Below are 15,916 nucleotides of genomic sequence, written 5' to 3'. Positions count from 1 at the left end.
ACACTTTAGTCACATGAGGCCTAGCGTTGTCATGCATCAGGAAACCAGGGCCCACTGCACCTGAATATGGTCTCAAAATGGGTCTGAGGATCATATCCCTGTACCTAATGGCAGTCAGGGTACCTCTGGCTAGCACATTGAGGGCTGTGCCACCCTCCCTACAGTATTACTGACCCACTGGCAAACCAGTATTATTGAAATCCACCGCACTCCCTGTGTGGAATATCTTAGAAACAAAAGGATTTTTTGAAATTTGCTAATTTATTCAAGTGAAAAACAGAAAATCAAATGTGACAGATCAAATAGTAGGCAGTATAAGCGACTGAGTGATTGACGTTTCGACCCTCCCGGGTCTTACTCTAAAGTCGCACTGTGAATACAAAACAGTATAAACAAGATCTTTAGTTACATAATATACAGAAATTACAAGACAACACATACAAAACAATATATACAGTATAAAAAGTATGTTTACAATATTATACCCCAATAGACTATGTTATGAGGCTAAGTTATAGCATGGGGTCTGTCAAACGGGAATCAGTCATGTGACATTGTGTCTACGAGTGCTTCTGTAGTAAAAAGTATAGTTGTTACCTTAATCCAGGATTTATGAGTGGCTCTTGTGGTAGTGAGGATGTTATCCCTGTAGTGTCAAGGGGCTGGGGAGAATGATAGTAATGTTAGTAGCCTGTGATGGATAGGCAGTTACATAGAGGCCCAACATACGTCCAAAAGTAATAGTGATTTCCTCACTACCACAAGAGCCACTCATAAATCCTGGATTAAGGTAACAACTATACTTTTTACTACAGAAGCACTCGTAGACACAATGTCACATGACTGATTCCCGTTTGACAGACCCCATGATAGTTTTGATAGTGCTTTTAGCTGACCATGAAAGTGTCCTTTCTGTCTTCCTGCTATTTAGTAAGCGGACCTCAATTTTGCTAAACCTATTTTCATACTACGTTTGTCATTTCATCTAAAATCACCGCCAATATTTGTGGGGGCCTCTGTCTGCCTTTTGGGGAATTTTCTCTAGAGGTGAGCCAGGACTATATTTTCCTCTGCCAGGATTAGTTAGTCCTCCGGCCGGCGCTGGGCGTCTAGGGATAAAACGCAGGCTACGCTACCCGGCTACTGTTAGTTGTGCGGCAGGTTTAGTTCATGGTCAGTTTAGTTTCCATCCTTCCAAGAGCTAGTTCTATGTTTGCTGGGCTATGTTCTCTTGCCATTGAGAACCATAACAGTTTGACCGGCCAAAAAGGGTTAAATTAATTGGCAGAGAAAGGAGAGATAAGAGAAGTCTGCTGAATATTTTTTTTTTTTTTTTTCCTTCAGTTCTGAGTGTGCTTGTAATTGAATCTCTTGCAAGTCTGCCTATGTTGCAGCCTTTCTCTCTCTCTCTCCTTCTAATCCTGGAATGGCTCTGTGTTCACCTGTGTAAAATGGATATTCAGAGTTTAGCTGCAGGTTTGAATAATCTTACCACGAAAGTTCAAAATTTACAAGATTTTGTTGTTCATGTTCCTATATCTGAACCTAGAATTCCTTTGCCTGAATTTTTCTCGGGGAATAGATCTTGCTTTCAAAATTTCAAAAATAATTGCAAGTTGTTTTTGTCCCTGAAATCTCGCTCTGCTGGAGATCCTGCTCAGCAGGTCAGGATTGTGATTTCCTTGCTCCGGGGCGACCCTCAGGATTGGGCTTTTGCATTGGCTCCAGGGGATCCTGCGTTGCTCAATGTGGATGCGTTTTTTCTGGCCTTAGGGTTGCTTTATGAGGAACCTCAGTTAGAACTTCAGGCGGAAAAGGCCTTGTTGTCCCTATCTCAGGGGCAAGACGAAGCTGAAATATACTGCCAGAAATTCCGTAAATGGGCTGTGCTTACTCAGTGGAATGAGTGCGCCCTGGCGGCGAATTTCAGAGAGGGTCTCTCTGATGCCATTAAGGATGTTATGGTGGGGTTCCCTGTGCCTGCGGGTCTGAATGAGTCCATGACAATGGCTATCCAGATCGATAGGCGTCTGCGGGAGCGCAAACCTGTGCACCATTTGGCGGTGTCTACTGAGAAGACGCCAGAGAATATGCAATGTGATAGAATTCTGTCCAGAAGTGAACGGCAGAATTTTAGACGAAAAAATGGGTTGTGCTTCTATTGCGGTGATTCAACTCATGTTATATCAGCATGCTCTAAGCGTACTAAGAAGCTTGATAAGTCTGTTTCAATTGGCACTTTACAGTCTAAGTTTATTCTATCTGTGACCCTGATTTGTTCTTTATCATCTATTACCGCGGATGCCTATGTCGACTCTGGCGCCGCTTTGAGTCTTATGGATTGGTCCTTTGCCAAACGCTGTGGGTATGATTTGGAGCCTCTTGAAACTCCTATACCCCTGAAGGGGATTGACTCCACCCCATTGGCTAGCAATAAACCACAATACTGGACACAAGTAACTATGCGGATTAATCCGGATCACCAGGAGATTATTCGCTTTCTTGTGCTGTATAACCTACATGATGTGTTGGTGCTTGGATTGCCATGGCTGCAATCTCATAACCCAGTCCTTGACTGGAAAGCTATGTCTGTGTTAAGCTGGGGATGTAAGGGGACGCATGGGGACGTACCTGTGGTTTCCATTTCATCATCTATTCCCTCTGAGATTCCTGAATTCTTGACTGAATATCATGACGTTTTTGAAGAACCTAAGCTTGGTTCATTACCTCCGCACCGGGAGTGCGATTGTGCCATAGATTTGATTCCGGGTAGTAAATACCCTAAGGGTCGTTTATTTAATCTGTCTGTGCCTGAACATGCTGCTATGCGAGAATATATAAAGGAGTCCTTGGAAAAGGGACATATTCGTCCTTCGTCATCTCCCTTAGGAGCCGGTTTTTTCTTTGTGGCTAAGAAAGATGGCTCTTTGAGGCCGTGCATTGATTATCGGCTTTTGAATAAGATCACGGTTAAATATCAATATCCGTTGCCACTGCTGACTGATTTGTTTGCTCGCATAAAGGGGGCCAAGTGGTTCTCTAAGATAGATCTCCGTGGGGCGTATAATTTGGTGCGAATTAAGCAGGGGGATGAGTGGAAAACCGCATTTAATACGCCCGAGGGCCACTTTGAGTATTTGGTGATGCCTTTTGGTCTTTCAAATGCCCCTTCAGTCTTTCAGTCCTTTATGCATGACATTTTTCGTGATTATTTGGATAAATTTATGATTGTGTATCTGGATGATATTTTGATTTTTTCGGATGACTGGGACTCTCATGTCCAGCAGGTCAGGAGGGTTTTTCAGGTTTTGCGGTCTAATTCCTTGTGTGTGAAGGGTTCTAAGTGCGTTTTTGGGGTTCAAAAGATTTCCTTTTTGGGATATATTTTTTCCCCCTCTTCCATCGAGATGGATCCTGTCAAGGTTCAGGCTATTTGTGATTGGACGCAACCCTCTTCTCTTAAGAGTCTTCAGAAATTTTTGGGCTTTGCTAACTTTTATCGTCGATTTATTGCTGGTTTTTCTGATGTTGTTAGACCATTGACTGATTTGACTAAGAAGGGTGCTGATGTTGCTGATTGGTCCCCTGCTGCTGTGGAGGCCTTTCGGGAGCTTAAGCGCCGCTTTTCTTCCGCCCCTGTGCTGCGTCAGCCTGATGTTGCTCTTCCTTTTCAGGTTGAGGTCGACGCTTCTGAAATCGGAGCTGGGGCGGTTTTGTCGCAGAGAAGTTCCGATTGCTCCGTGATGAGACCTTGTGCTTTTTTCTCACGTAAATTTTCGCCCGCCGAGCGGAATTATGATGTTGGGAATCGGGAGCTTTTGGCCATGAAGTGGGCTTTTGAGGAGTGGCGTCATTGGCTTGAGGGGGCTAGACATCAGGTGGTGGTATTGACTGACCACAAAAATCTAATTTATCTTGAGTCCGCCAGACGCCTGAATCCTAGACAGGCGCGCTGGTCGTTGTTTTTCTCTCGGTTTAATTTTGTGGTGTCCTACCTGCCGGGTTCTAAGAATGTTAAGGCGGATGCCCTTTCTAGGAGTTTTGAGCCTGACTCCCCTGGTAATTCTGAACCTACAGGTATCCTTAAGGATGGAGTGATATTGTCTGCCGTTTCTCCAGACCTGCGGCGGGCCTTGCAGGAGTTTCAGGCGGATAGACCTGATCGTTGCCCACCTGGTAGACTGTTTGTTCCTGATGATTGGACCAGTAGAGTCATTTCTGAGGTTCATTCTTCTGCGTTGGCAGGTCATCCTGGAATCTTTGGTACCAGGGATTTGGTGGCAAGGTCCTTCTGGTGGCCTTCCCTGTCTCGAGATGTGCGAGGCTTCGTGCAGTCTTGTGACGTTTGTGCTCGGGCCAAGCCTTGTTGTTCTCGGGCTAGTGGATTGTTGTTGCCCTTGCCTATCCCGAAGAGGCCCTGGACGCACATCTCGATGGATTTTATTTTGGATCTTCCTGTTTCTCAGAAGATGTCTGTCATCTGGGTGGTGTGTGATCGTTTCTCTAAGATGGTCCATTTGGTTCCCCTGCCTAAGTTGCCTTCTTCTTCCGAGTTGGTTCCTCTGTTTTTTCAAAATGTGGTCCGATTGCATGGTATTCCGGAGAATATCGTTTCTGACAGAGGTACCCAATTCGTGTCTAGATTTTGGCGAGCATTCTGTGCTAGGATGGGCATAGATTTGTCTTTCTCGTCTGCTTTCCATCCTCAGACTAATGGCCAGACCGAGCGGACGAATCAGACCTTGGAGACATATTTGAGGTGTTTTGTGTCTGCAGATCAGGATGATTGGGTTGCTTTTTTGCCTTTAGCGGAGTTTGCCCTCAATAATCGGGCCAGCTCTGCCACCTTGGTGTCTCCCTTTTTCTGTAATTCGGGGTTTCATCCTCGATTTTCTTCTGGTCAGGTGGAATCTTCGGATTGTCCTGGAGTGGATGCTGTGGTGGAGAGGTTGCATCAGATTTGGGGGCAGGTAGTGGACAATTTGAAGTTGTCCCAGGAGAAGACTCAGCTTTTTGCCAACCGCCGGCGTCGGGTTGGTCCTCGGCTTTGTGTTGGGGACTTGGTGTGGTTGTCTTCTCGTTTTGTCCCTATGAGGGTTTCTTCTCCCAAGTTTAAGCCTCGGTTCATCGGCCCGTACAAGATATTGGAGATTCTTAACCCTGTGTCCTTCCGTTTGGACCTCCCTGCATCTTTTTCTATTCATAATGTTTTTCATCGGTCATTATTGCGCAGGTATGAGGTACCGGTTGTGCCTTCCGTTGAGCCTCCTGCTCCGGTGTTGGTTGAGGGCGAGTTGGAGTACGTTGTGGAAAAAATCTTGGACTCCCGTGTTTCCAGACGGAAACTCCAGTATCTGGTCAAATGGAAGGGATACGGTCAGGAGGATAATTCTTGGGTGACTGCCTCTGATGTTCATGCCTCCGATTTGGTCCGTGCCTTTCATAGGGCTCATCCTGATCGCCCTGGTGGTTCTGGTGAGGGTTCGGTGCCCCCTCCTTGAGGGGGGGGTACTGTTGTGAAATTGGATTTTGGGCTCCCCCGGTGGCCACTGGTGGAATTGAACTGGTGTGCATCATCCTCTCTGTTCACCTGTTTCCATCAGGATGTGGGAGTCGCTATTTAGCCTTGCTCCTCTGTCACTTCCATGCCGGTCAACATTGTAATCAGAAGCCTTTCTGTGCATGTTCCTGCTTCTAGACAACTCCCAGCTAAGTTGGACTTAAGTCCTTGTTTGTTTTTGCATTTTGTTCCAGTTCACAGCTGTAGTTTCGTTTCTGTGTCTGGAAAGCTCTTGTGATCTGAAATTGCCACTCTGATGTTATGAGTTAATACTAGAGTCTTAAAGTAATTTCAGGATGGTGTTTTGATAGTGCTTTTAGCTGACCATGAAAGTGTCCTTTCTGTCTTCCTGCTATTTAGTAAGCGGACCTCAATTTTGCTAAACCTATTTTCATACTACGTTTGTCATTTCATCTAAAATCACCGCCAATATTTGTGGGGGCCTCTGTCTGCCTTTTGGGGAATTTTCTCTAGAGGTGAGCCAGGACTATATTTTCCTCTGCCAGGATTAGTTAGTCCTCCGGCCGGCGCTGGGCGTCTAGGGATAAAACGCAGGCTACGCTACCCGGCTACTGTTAGTTGTGCGGCAGGTTTAGTTCATGGTCAGTTTAGTTTCCATCCTTCCAAGAGCTAGTTCTATGTTTGCTGGGCTATGTTCTCTTGCCATTGAGAACCATAACAGGTGCCAATGTCAAATCTGTCAATCTTGGTGTTCTATGGCAAATGCCAATCGCCTTGCATGGTGTTGGGCTGTAAGCTCAACTCCCACTTTTTGACGTCGGGCTCTCATACCACCCTTATGGAGTCTGTTTCTGACAGTACACAAGAAAGTTAGTGGCCTGCTGGAGGGAGGTCATTTTGCGGGGTTATAGCACTGTTCCTCCGTGTACAAAGGAGGAGGTAGCAGTCCTGCTTGGGTCCCTTCCACGTCTTTTGGTGTACAGGACTGTTTCCTGGTATCTGCTCCATGCTCTGGACACTGTACTGACAGACACAGCAACCCTTCTTGCTGCAGATCACACTGATGTGCCATCCTGGATGAGCCTCAATACCTGAACAACTTCTGTGGGTTGTAGACACCGCTGCTTCATGCTACTTTAAAGTGCCTCTAGGGGGCAAAATGCAAAAGTGACCAAGACAACAGCCAAAAAGGATGAGAACAGGGAAATGGTCTGTGGTCACCCCCTGCAGAACCACTCCTTTATAGGGGTGTCTTGCTAATTGCCTATAATTTCTACCTATTCACTGTTCCATTTGCAGAACAGCAAGGGAAATTGATTCACATTTGGTGTTGCTTCACAACTGTTGTTTGTGTTCCCTTTTATTTTTTTGAGCAGTGTATATTATTCCAAATAAACTATTAACTTGACAAGTGTTTAGTTAACATCTGTACAAGTCCCAGTTTAATATTAACTTCATTATAAAGTCCAGTTCCCTCACAACTCTACAGGCTTATGAACTGCTTCCAATAACTGTGGATTTAATACAGGCTGCAAAAAAAAATGAAAGGAATGAGTTAACAAAGTTCTGTAACTTTTTATATGACATGTATTTATGAATAAACTGTGTCCCAAAGGGGAACATACCTTTAGGCTAATCTGCATCCCTTGTAGAGCTCTACCATGGAAGCTTGCTAGTACATTTATCGGAATAGGTTACTGTCTAAAAAAACTATCAGTGGGTGCAGAAGTAGAGCCCACAACTACACAGCTCTATGTTCTGCACATGTAATATTATACTGAATAGACCTTTCAACCATGTGCTGACAAAGTTATTACTGTTACAGTGAATCGAGTACAAAGGTTTATTTAAAAAAAAAAAAAAAAGTCTGGCATTTCTCCAGGGTTCCTGTGTACAGTGTCCCCAATCATAGGCACGCTTGTATGGTTCAAAGGTAACTGTACATTCGCTGACCTGTCTGACGCCTCCTGCCACTATTGCTTATAACTGGAAGGGTGGAACGGCCACAGCCAATCAGATTCTATTATGGTGGGGAGTGTCAATGGTCACCAGTCACAGAAGCGAGATGGAAATAACACGCAGGTACAGAAGAGTGTACAGACATTGCACCAATCAATGCAGGATTGTAAAACACAATCTTTAGATTTTAGAAAAAAAATTGCTCAAATGTAAACCTAAATATTTTTAATCTCAGTATAAGAATGATAACCACCTATATCGTGAATACGTAGTAGCGTCTACTGAGCCACCAAACACAGAAGTATCCTTAGACATAGTAGTATCACAGCAGATAGAAGTATGACTATATTAGTAGTATTATTACACATAGCAGTATCTCCACACATAGAAGATTCACTATACATAGTATCACCTCACATAGAAGGATCACCGCACATAGTAATGTCCTTTATGTCATAGTAATTGTGCTTTAACTATTGTATTGTTAACGTTGTTACTTATGACTTGCCTTTGAAACTGTTAGGCTACTTTCACACTTGCGTCGTGTGGCATCCGTCGCAATCCGTCGTTTTGGACAAAAAACGGATCCTGCAAATGTGCCCGCAGGATGCGTTTTTTACCCATAGACTTGTATGCCGACGGATGGCCACACGTCACGTCCGTCGTGCACTGGATCCTTTGTGTTTTGGCGGACCGTCGTCACAAAAAAAGTTCAGTGTAACTTTTTTTTGTACGTCGCGTCCACCATTTTCTACCGCGCATGTGCGGCCGGATCTCCGCCCCCTCCTCCCCGGGACATAGACTGGGCAGGGGATGCGTTGAAAAACTGCATCCGCTGTCCACGTTGTGCACAATTTTCACAACATACGTCGGGCCGACGCATTGCAACGGCCCCGTACCGACGCAAGTGTGAAAGAAGCTTTACCTGTAAAGCACTGCAGAACATGTTGGCGCTATATAAAGATTATTATTATTATTATAATAGTAGTATCATGAGAATACTAGCATCACTACATATAGTAGTATCACCCCACATAGAAATATCATGACAATAGTAGCATCACCGCATATAGTAGTATGTCCGCACATTGTAGTATCACCCCACATAGAAGTATCATGATAATAGTAGTATCATTACACATAATATTATCTCCACACATAGAAGATTCACTATACAGTGGGGGAAATGATTATTTGATCCCTTGCTGATTGTGTAACTTTGCTCACTGACAAATAAACAGTCTGTAATTTTAAGGGCTGGTTAATTTTAACATTGAGAGATAGAATATCAAAAATAAAATCCAGAAAATCACATTGTATAAATGTATTTGGATTTTGCAGTGAGAAATAAGTATTTGATCCCCTACCAACCATTAAGAGTTCTGGCTCCCACAGGCCAGTTAGATGCTCCTAATCAACTCGTTACCTGCATTAAAGACTGCTGTCTTACATAGTCACCTTTAGTTGAATCTGTGGACAGGAGTCTTTTATAATCAGTCAGACTCTAACCTCTACAACATAGGCAAGACCAAAGAGCTTTATAAGGATGTCATGGACAAGATCATAGACCTGCACAAAGCTGGAATGGGCTACAAAACCATAAATAAGACACTGGGTGAGAAGGAGACAACTGTTGGTACAATTGTAAGAAAATGGAAGAAATACAAAATGACTGTCAATCGACATCGATCTGGGGCACCATGCAAAATCTCAGCTCGTGGGAATCCTTGATCATGAGGAAGGTGAGAGATCAGCCTAAAACTACATGGGGGAACTTGTTAAAGATCTCAAGGCAGCTGGTACGACAGTCACCAAGAAAACCATTGGTAACACATTACGCTGTAAAGGCTTAAAATCCAGCAGTGCCCGCAAGGTCCCCCTGCTCAAGAAGGCAAATGTGCAGGCCTCTCTGAAGTTTGCCAATGAGCACCTGGGTGTTTCTGTGAGTGATTGGGAGAAGGTGCTGTGGTCAGATGAGACAAAAATTGATGTATTTGGTATTAACTCAACTCCCCGTGTTTGGAGGAAGAGAAATGCTGCCTATGACCCAAAGAACACTGTCCCCACTGTCAAGCACAGAGGTGGAAACATTATGTTTTGGGGGTGTTTCTCTGCTAAGGGCACAGGACTACTTCACCGCATCAATGGGAGAATGAATAGAGCCATGAACCGTAAAATCCTGAGTGACAACCTCCTTCCCTCCGCCAGGACATTAAAAATGGGTCTTGACTTGGTCTTCCAGCAAGACAATGACCCAAAACATACAGCCAAACAAAGGAGTGGCTCAAAAAGAAGCACATTAAGGTCATCGAGTGGCCTAGTCAGTCTCCAGACCTGAATCCCATAGAAAACTTATGGAGGGAGTTGAAGCTCCAAGTTGCCAAGTGACAGCCTCAAAATCTTAATGATTTAGAGATGATCTGCAAAGAGGAGTGGACCAAAATGCCTCCTAACATGTGCGCAAACCTCATCATCAACTACAAAAAAAGTCTGACGCCTGTGCTTGCCAACAAGGGTTTTGCCGCCAAGTATTAAGTTTTGTTTGCCAGAGGGATTAAATACTTATTTCTCACTGCAAAATCCAAATAAATTTATAGATTTTAAACAATGTGATTTTCTGGATTTTATTTTTGATATTCTATTTCTCAATGTTAAAATTAACCTACCCTTAAAATTATAGATTGTTCATGTCTTTGTCAGTGGGCAAACTTACAAAATCAGCAAGGGATCAAATACTTATTTCCCCACTGTACATAGCATCACCGCACATAGAAGTATCATTGCACATGATAGGATCATTGCACATAGTAGTATCACGACAATAGTAGCATCACCACATCACCGTATGTGGAAAAATAACAACCTAAATTCTTTGGGTCAGTGCAATAAAAGTTAGGTTTTCTTTGACATAGACTTTAGCTAAAATCTCCGACAGGTTCCTAATAAATTTGACAGCCTAACGGTACTCCAGTGAGCTTTACGTTCAACACTGGTCAGTGTTGATAAAATTCACACATTGTTTTTTTTTTTCTTCTTTTACTTATTATTTTCACTGCATGGTAAATAGTAAAGTTTTATTTTATTGGACGTTACAGTTGCAGCAGAACTGCACTTTCTAGGAGTCAATTAACTGACAGAGGTAGCCTGACAATGGCCAACATTTCTTAAACTAATCACATCAGAAACCATAGTTTTTTGTAAAATTTTGAACTGTGGTTGTTCAAAATTAGCAAAAGTAGGCACCTTTTTTCTTATGTTCTATGTCAGCTTTAGAGTACGTTCACAAAAAAGTTTTTGTACATGGAGTTTTCAGGCTTAAAAATGGACATAAATTGTATAATAAGACAAAAACAAATGCTTTTTTTGTTACGGTTTTTAGCGTGGTATAGGGGGCTTTTTTTTAGCTCCCATTGTATTTCAAAACAAAATTGACTTTGCTTTTTCCCAATTCATTAAAAAAGTGTGAAAATATGCACCATATAATATCTAAAAGCATTTTTCCATTTAGATAAACGGAAAGTTTATTACAAGTGCTTTGAAGCATTAATAATATGGATTTTGGCATGGTTTCTGCATCAAAAACTTTGATAAAGGGAATCTGTTAGCAGGTTTTTGCTATGTAATATGAGAGCAGCATGATGTAGGGGCAGAGGCACTGATTCCAGTGGTGTGTCACTCATTGGGCTGTGTTTAACTGTTTCAGTAAAATCAGTGTTTTATCAGCAGGATATTATCACTACAGAACTAGGTTTCTCATGCCTCCTGGTTCAAGTACGCCCCAGCAATGTACTTTTAATATTTTTATAGATGGAATTATCATTTGTATTAATCACAAAATCTTTTTTCCTGTATCCACAGTTGTTCACCGATGGCATCACGAACAAGCTTCTTGCCTGCTATGTGGATCCATGTATGAAGGACGCAGTCCTTGTGCGTGTCTATGGCAAAAGGACAGAGCTGTTTGTGGATCGTGGGGATGAGGTGACAAGTTTCCAGTTGTTGCAATCTCATGGCTGTGCCCCAGCGCTGTTTTGTACTTTTCAAAATGGACTCTGCTATGAGTTCATGCGTGGCTTGGCACTGGGACCAGAGCATGTGCGCCAGCCTCATATATTACGGTAACATTTGGCCTTTTGAAAGCGTAGTGACTGTAGGAAGACTTTAAATGGTTGTAATAGGATTGCTGCTGGGATGTACAGTACAGTGGCTTGCGAAAGTATTCACCTTGGCATTTTCGTGTTTTGCTACCTCTTAACCTGGAATTTCACTGTTTTGTTATGTTTTTTGAGGATTTGCATCAGTTCATATAAAGAACTTGCCTACAACTGTGAATATTTGGTCTTCTTTTTATTGTGAGGCAAACCGCAAATAGCACCAAATAATTGAATACTTCAGTGTGCATAAGTATTCACCCCCAGTACTTTTTAAAGCCTCCTTTTGCGGCAGTTACAGCTTTGGATAAGGCCCTATGAGATTTCCACATCTTGCCACTGGAATTTTTGCCCATTCCTCAAGGCAAAACTGCTCCAGCTCCTTTATGTTAAATGGTTTCCTCTCGTGAACAGCAATCGTCAAGTCTGTCCACAGATTCTCAATTGGATTCAAGTCTGGGCTTTGACTAGGCCTCTAAAAAAAACATTTACACATTTCCTCTTAAAGGGAACCTGTCAGCAGGATTGTACTCAGTAACCTTCAGCCAGTGTCAGTTTGGCGCCGTTACACTGATTACAATGATATCCGGTGATGAAATCCGTCTTGTGGTTGTTGTTTAATCTTTATTTTCAGTTTTGAGTTAATGATATGCTCGTGCTCCGGGGCGGCCTGTGGGGGGTCTTCATGTGGTGCTCTGTTTAGGCATTCATAATACAGACTGTTGATAGGTCACTGATCCCTCACTGACCTGCCCCCTAGTTTGCATAATGAATACTGAAGGAAAAAAAAATCCTTCTGCAGGCGGGTACCAGCCGTGGCACCTGCACTACAGCATAATCACGTTTAGTGTCCTAGTAATCACTGTTTGATCACTGGCGATCTCCGAGAGCTGCTACTGCACAGGTGCAGGCGGCACCATCTTGGAAGAGAACATTATTTTTTCTTCTCCAGCAAAATGGCACCGTCTGCGTAATAGCAGCTATCGGATCTCTATACACACCGATAGCTGCTACTGCGCAGGCGTGGCGTGCGCCGTTTTCAAATTGATTTTTTTTTTGTACTTGATCAATAACTTGAAGAACAATTTAAAGCACTTAAAGGTTGCTTTATCAGTATGCTTTGGGTGATTGTTTTTTTTGGAAGGTGAACCTCCATCCCAGTCTCAAATCACTGACAAACTGAAACTGTTTTTGCTCAAGAATATCCCTGTATTTTGCACCATCCACCTTCCCCTCAACTATGACCATTTTCTCTGTACCTGCTGCCGAAAAACATCCCCACAGCATGATTCTGCCACCACCATGTTTCACTGTGGGGATGGTGTTCTTGGGGCTGATGAGCTGTGTTGGTTTGGCGCCAGACACCGTATTTACATTGGTGGCCAATGTTTCATCTGACCACAGCACTATATGCCATACATTTGGAGAGTCTCACCCATGTCTTTTGGCAAACTCAAAACGAGCTTTACAATTTTTGTGTAGAAGTAAAGATTTTTTTCTGCCCACTCTTTCATGAAGGCCACCTCTATGGAGTGTATGGCTTATTGTGGTCGTATATACAGATACTCAAGTCTCTGCTTGGGAACTCTGCAGCTCCTTCAGGGTTACCTTTGCTATTTTGGAAGAGCCGCTCACCTGCTAGGACACACGTTTTGTCAGCTCTCCCCACTTAGCCACCAATACTGGCTCCCAGGACCTGAATTGCGGTCCCCGCTGTGCCACCGATGAATGTGCCTGTATTGCTTCCAGACTAACAAGCAAACAAACAGCACTGTTACTCACATCCTTCTTGGCCCCAATAGGCTCTACACTATACGGCAAGTCTTCTTCTGGTTATGTGGTGTGTTTTTCCACCGACTCTGACGCTCTCTATTTGGACCGTTGGCCATACATTTCCCCTATGTGGTAAAGACTTTACCAACTGCTCACTTGATTTTCCCATAAACACCATATGTCTGTTTAGAGAAACGAACCGCCAAAAGGCAATATTGTGATCAAGGCCACTGGTTGGCCGAAACGTCAGTTGCCTGTTGTTTCACCTTCTTCACCATATTCCAATAAATTGTTCCCCTGAAGCAACTCCTTTGAACTGTACGAGTGCAGTGTTTGTTTACTCTACCTTTCGTCTTTTGGCGGCCTATTTGATAAATGCCTTCTTTGACCAGGCTGAGTGTTTTGGTGGGAGACCCTCTCTTGGCAGGTTTGTTGTTGTACCATGTTCTTTCCATTTCATGGTGATCTGAGGAATCATTAGAGATTGTGATACTTTTCTATTTCCCAACCCTGACTTGTACTTCTCAACAACTTTGACCCTGACCTGTTTGGAGATCTCCCTGGTCTTTGGTGTTGTTTAGTTAGTGGTGCCACTTGCTTAATGTTGTTACAGCCTCTGGGGTCTTTCAGAAAAGGTGTGTATATACTGACAGACCATGTGACTCTTACATTGCACACAAGTGGACTTCCTGTCACTAAGCTTATGAAGGTAATTGCTTGCACCAGAAATTTTTAGGTGCTTCATAGCAAAGGGGTGAATAAATATGCACATGCCAATTTTTTGTTATTTGATCCCATAAATTTAATTACCGGTATGCCTAATATTTTTCTCACTTTACATCTCCAACTTGGAGTATTTAGTGCTGATGCATCACACACAAATCGGATTACAAAAATAGTTAAATACAGGATGTAATGTAACAAAATAGGTAAAAAGCCAAGGGTGTGAATACTTTTGCAAGCCATTGTAAGTTGTAGTTGTGGGTGGTTGGCAACTAAACCTTACGCAATTCAAAAAATGCACTGCCTGACACAACATTACAGCAAGAAAATCACTATTCAGATTGTTATACTTATTGAGAATAATCACTAAAATATATCTCATGTGGATATTAAAAATCGAGAAAGAAAACAAAAGAAATCGGTAAAACATATTGTCACTGTTCCACCCCGCAGTGTATTTGGGATGCAGTTACTGACAGCTTGGCCGTCCAATTTGATACAGAGGCGTGCTGTCAATGTGTTGATTGACAGCTCAACTATTTAATCTGAGACTGGAAGGCTTAGGCTGTCTCCAAGTGTTCATTATCCCAGGTGATTGCCATGGTACTTAACTGAGCTGTTTCTGCCAGACCTACATTCAGCTAGTGAGGTTTGTGCTCCCTGTGCCTTCAGTTCTGTATGCTTGATATTTTGTTGCCTGACCTTGGACTTCTTTCTGGCTTCTGACTTTAGACTCCTTGACTATTCTGACTCATGGTCGTGAGAAGCGACTAGCGTCACACATACCCCATAAATTATAAATGGGCTGTATGACAAAACCTAAATCTCAGTTACTGTACATCTATAGTAATATAAAAAAATAATAGTTTATAGCCAGGGTACACCTCACTGTGTATAGTCGAAAACACAATGAGGCTAGGAATTGGTCTGACTTCAATGATCCCAACCCCTCGAAAATTCCTGTTTGACTAATACAAGAGCATTTTTCCATGGTAGATCTATATATAATATAAAAATATATATATAATATATATATATATATATATATATATATATATATATATATATATATATATATATATATATATATATATACACTGCTCAAAAAAATAAATGGAACGCTTAAACAACAGAATATAACTTCAAGTAAATCAAACTTCTGTGAAATCAAACTGTCCACTTAGGAAGCAACACTGACAATCAATTTCACATGCTGTTGTGCAAATGGAATAGACAACAGATGGAAATTATTGGCAATTATCAAGACACACTCAATAAAGGAGTGGTTCTGCAGGTGGGGACCACAGACCACATCTAGATACCAATGCTTTCTGGCTGATGTTTTGGTCACTTTTGAATGTTTGTTGTGCTTTCACACTCGTGGTAGCATGAGACGGACTTTACAACCCACTCAAGTGGCTCAGGTAGTGCAGCTCATCCATGATGGCACATCAATGCGAGCTGTGGCAAGGTTTGCTGTGTCTGTCAGCGTAGTGTCCAGAGGCTGGAGGTGCTACCAGGAGACAGGCCAGTGCACCAGGAGACGTGGAGGGGGCCGTAGAAGCAGCAGGACCGCTACCTCAGCCTTTGTGCAAGGAGGAGCACTGCCAGAGCCCTGCAGAATGACCTCCAGCAGGCCACAAATGTGCATGTGTCTGCACAAATGGTTAGAAACTGACTTCATGAGGATGGTCTGAGTGCCCGGCGTCCACAGATGGGGGTTGTGCTCACAGCCCAACACCATGCAGGACGCTTGACATTTGCCACAGAACACCAGGATTGGCAAATT

The 15,916-nt window shown here is 43.0% G+C and overlaps 1 protein-coding gene across 2 annotated transcripts in view; it reads left to right on the top strand.

Annotated features, from left to right (window-relative positions):
- The window catches only part of ETNK2 (ethanolamine kinase 2), an 87,200-nt gene that overhangs the window by 51,019 nt on the left and 20,265 nt on the right, over positions 1 to 15,916 (top strand). For both annotated transcript variants that reach the window (XM_077295045.1, XM_077295046.1), the window contains one exon: positions 11,339 to 11,598. In XM_077295045.1, the coding sequence (XP_077151160.1) occupies positions 11,339 to 11,598 (260 nt within the window). The remainder of the gene's footprint in view (positions 1 to 11,338; positions 11,599 to 15,916) is intronic.

The sequence above is a fragment of the Ranitomeya variabilis genome, chromosome 3 (assembly GCF_051348905.1).
Source record: "Ranitomeya variabilis isolate aRanVar5 chromosome 3, aRanVar5.hap1, whole genome shotgun sequence".
Classification (NCBI taxonomy): Eukaryota; Metazoa; Chordata; class Amphibia; order Anura; family Dendrobatidae; genus Ranitomeya; species Ranitomeya variabilis.
The sequence above is the reverse complement of the archived record's forward strand: the minus strand, read 5'-3'. Positions and strand labels throughout refer to the sequence as shown.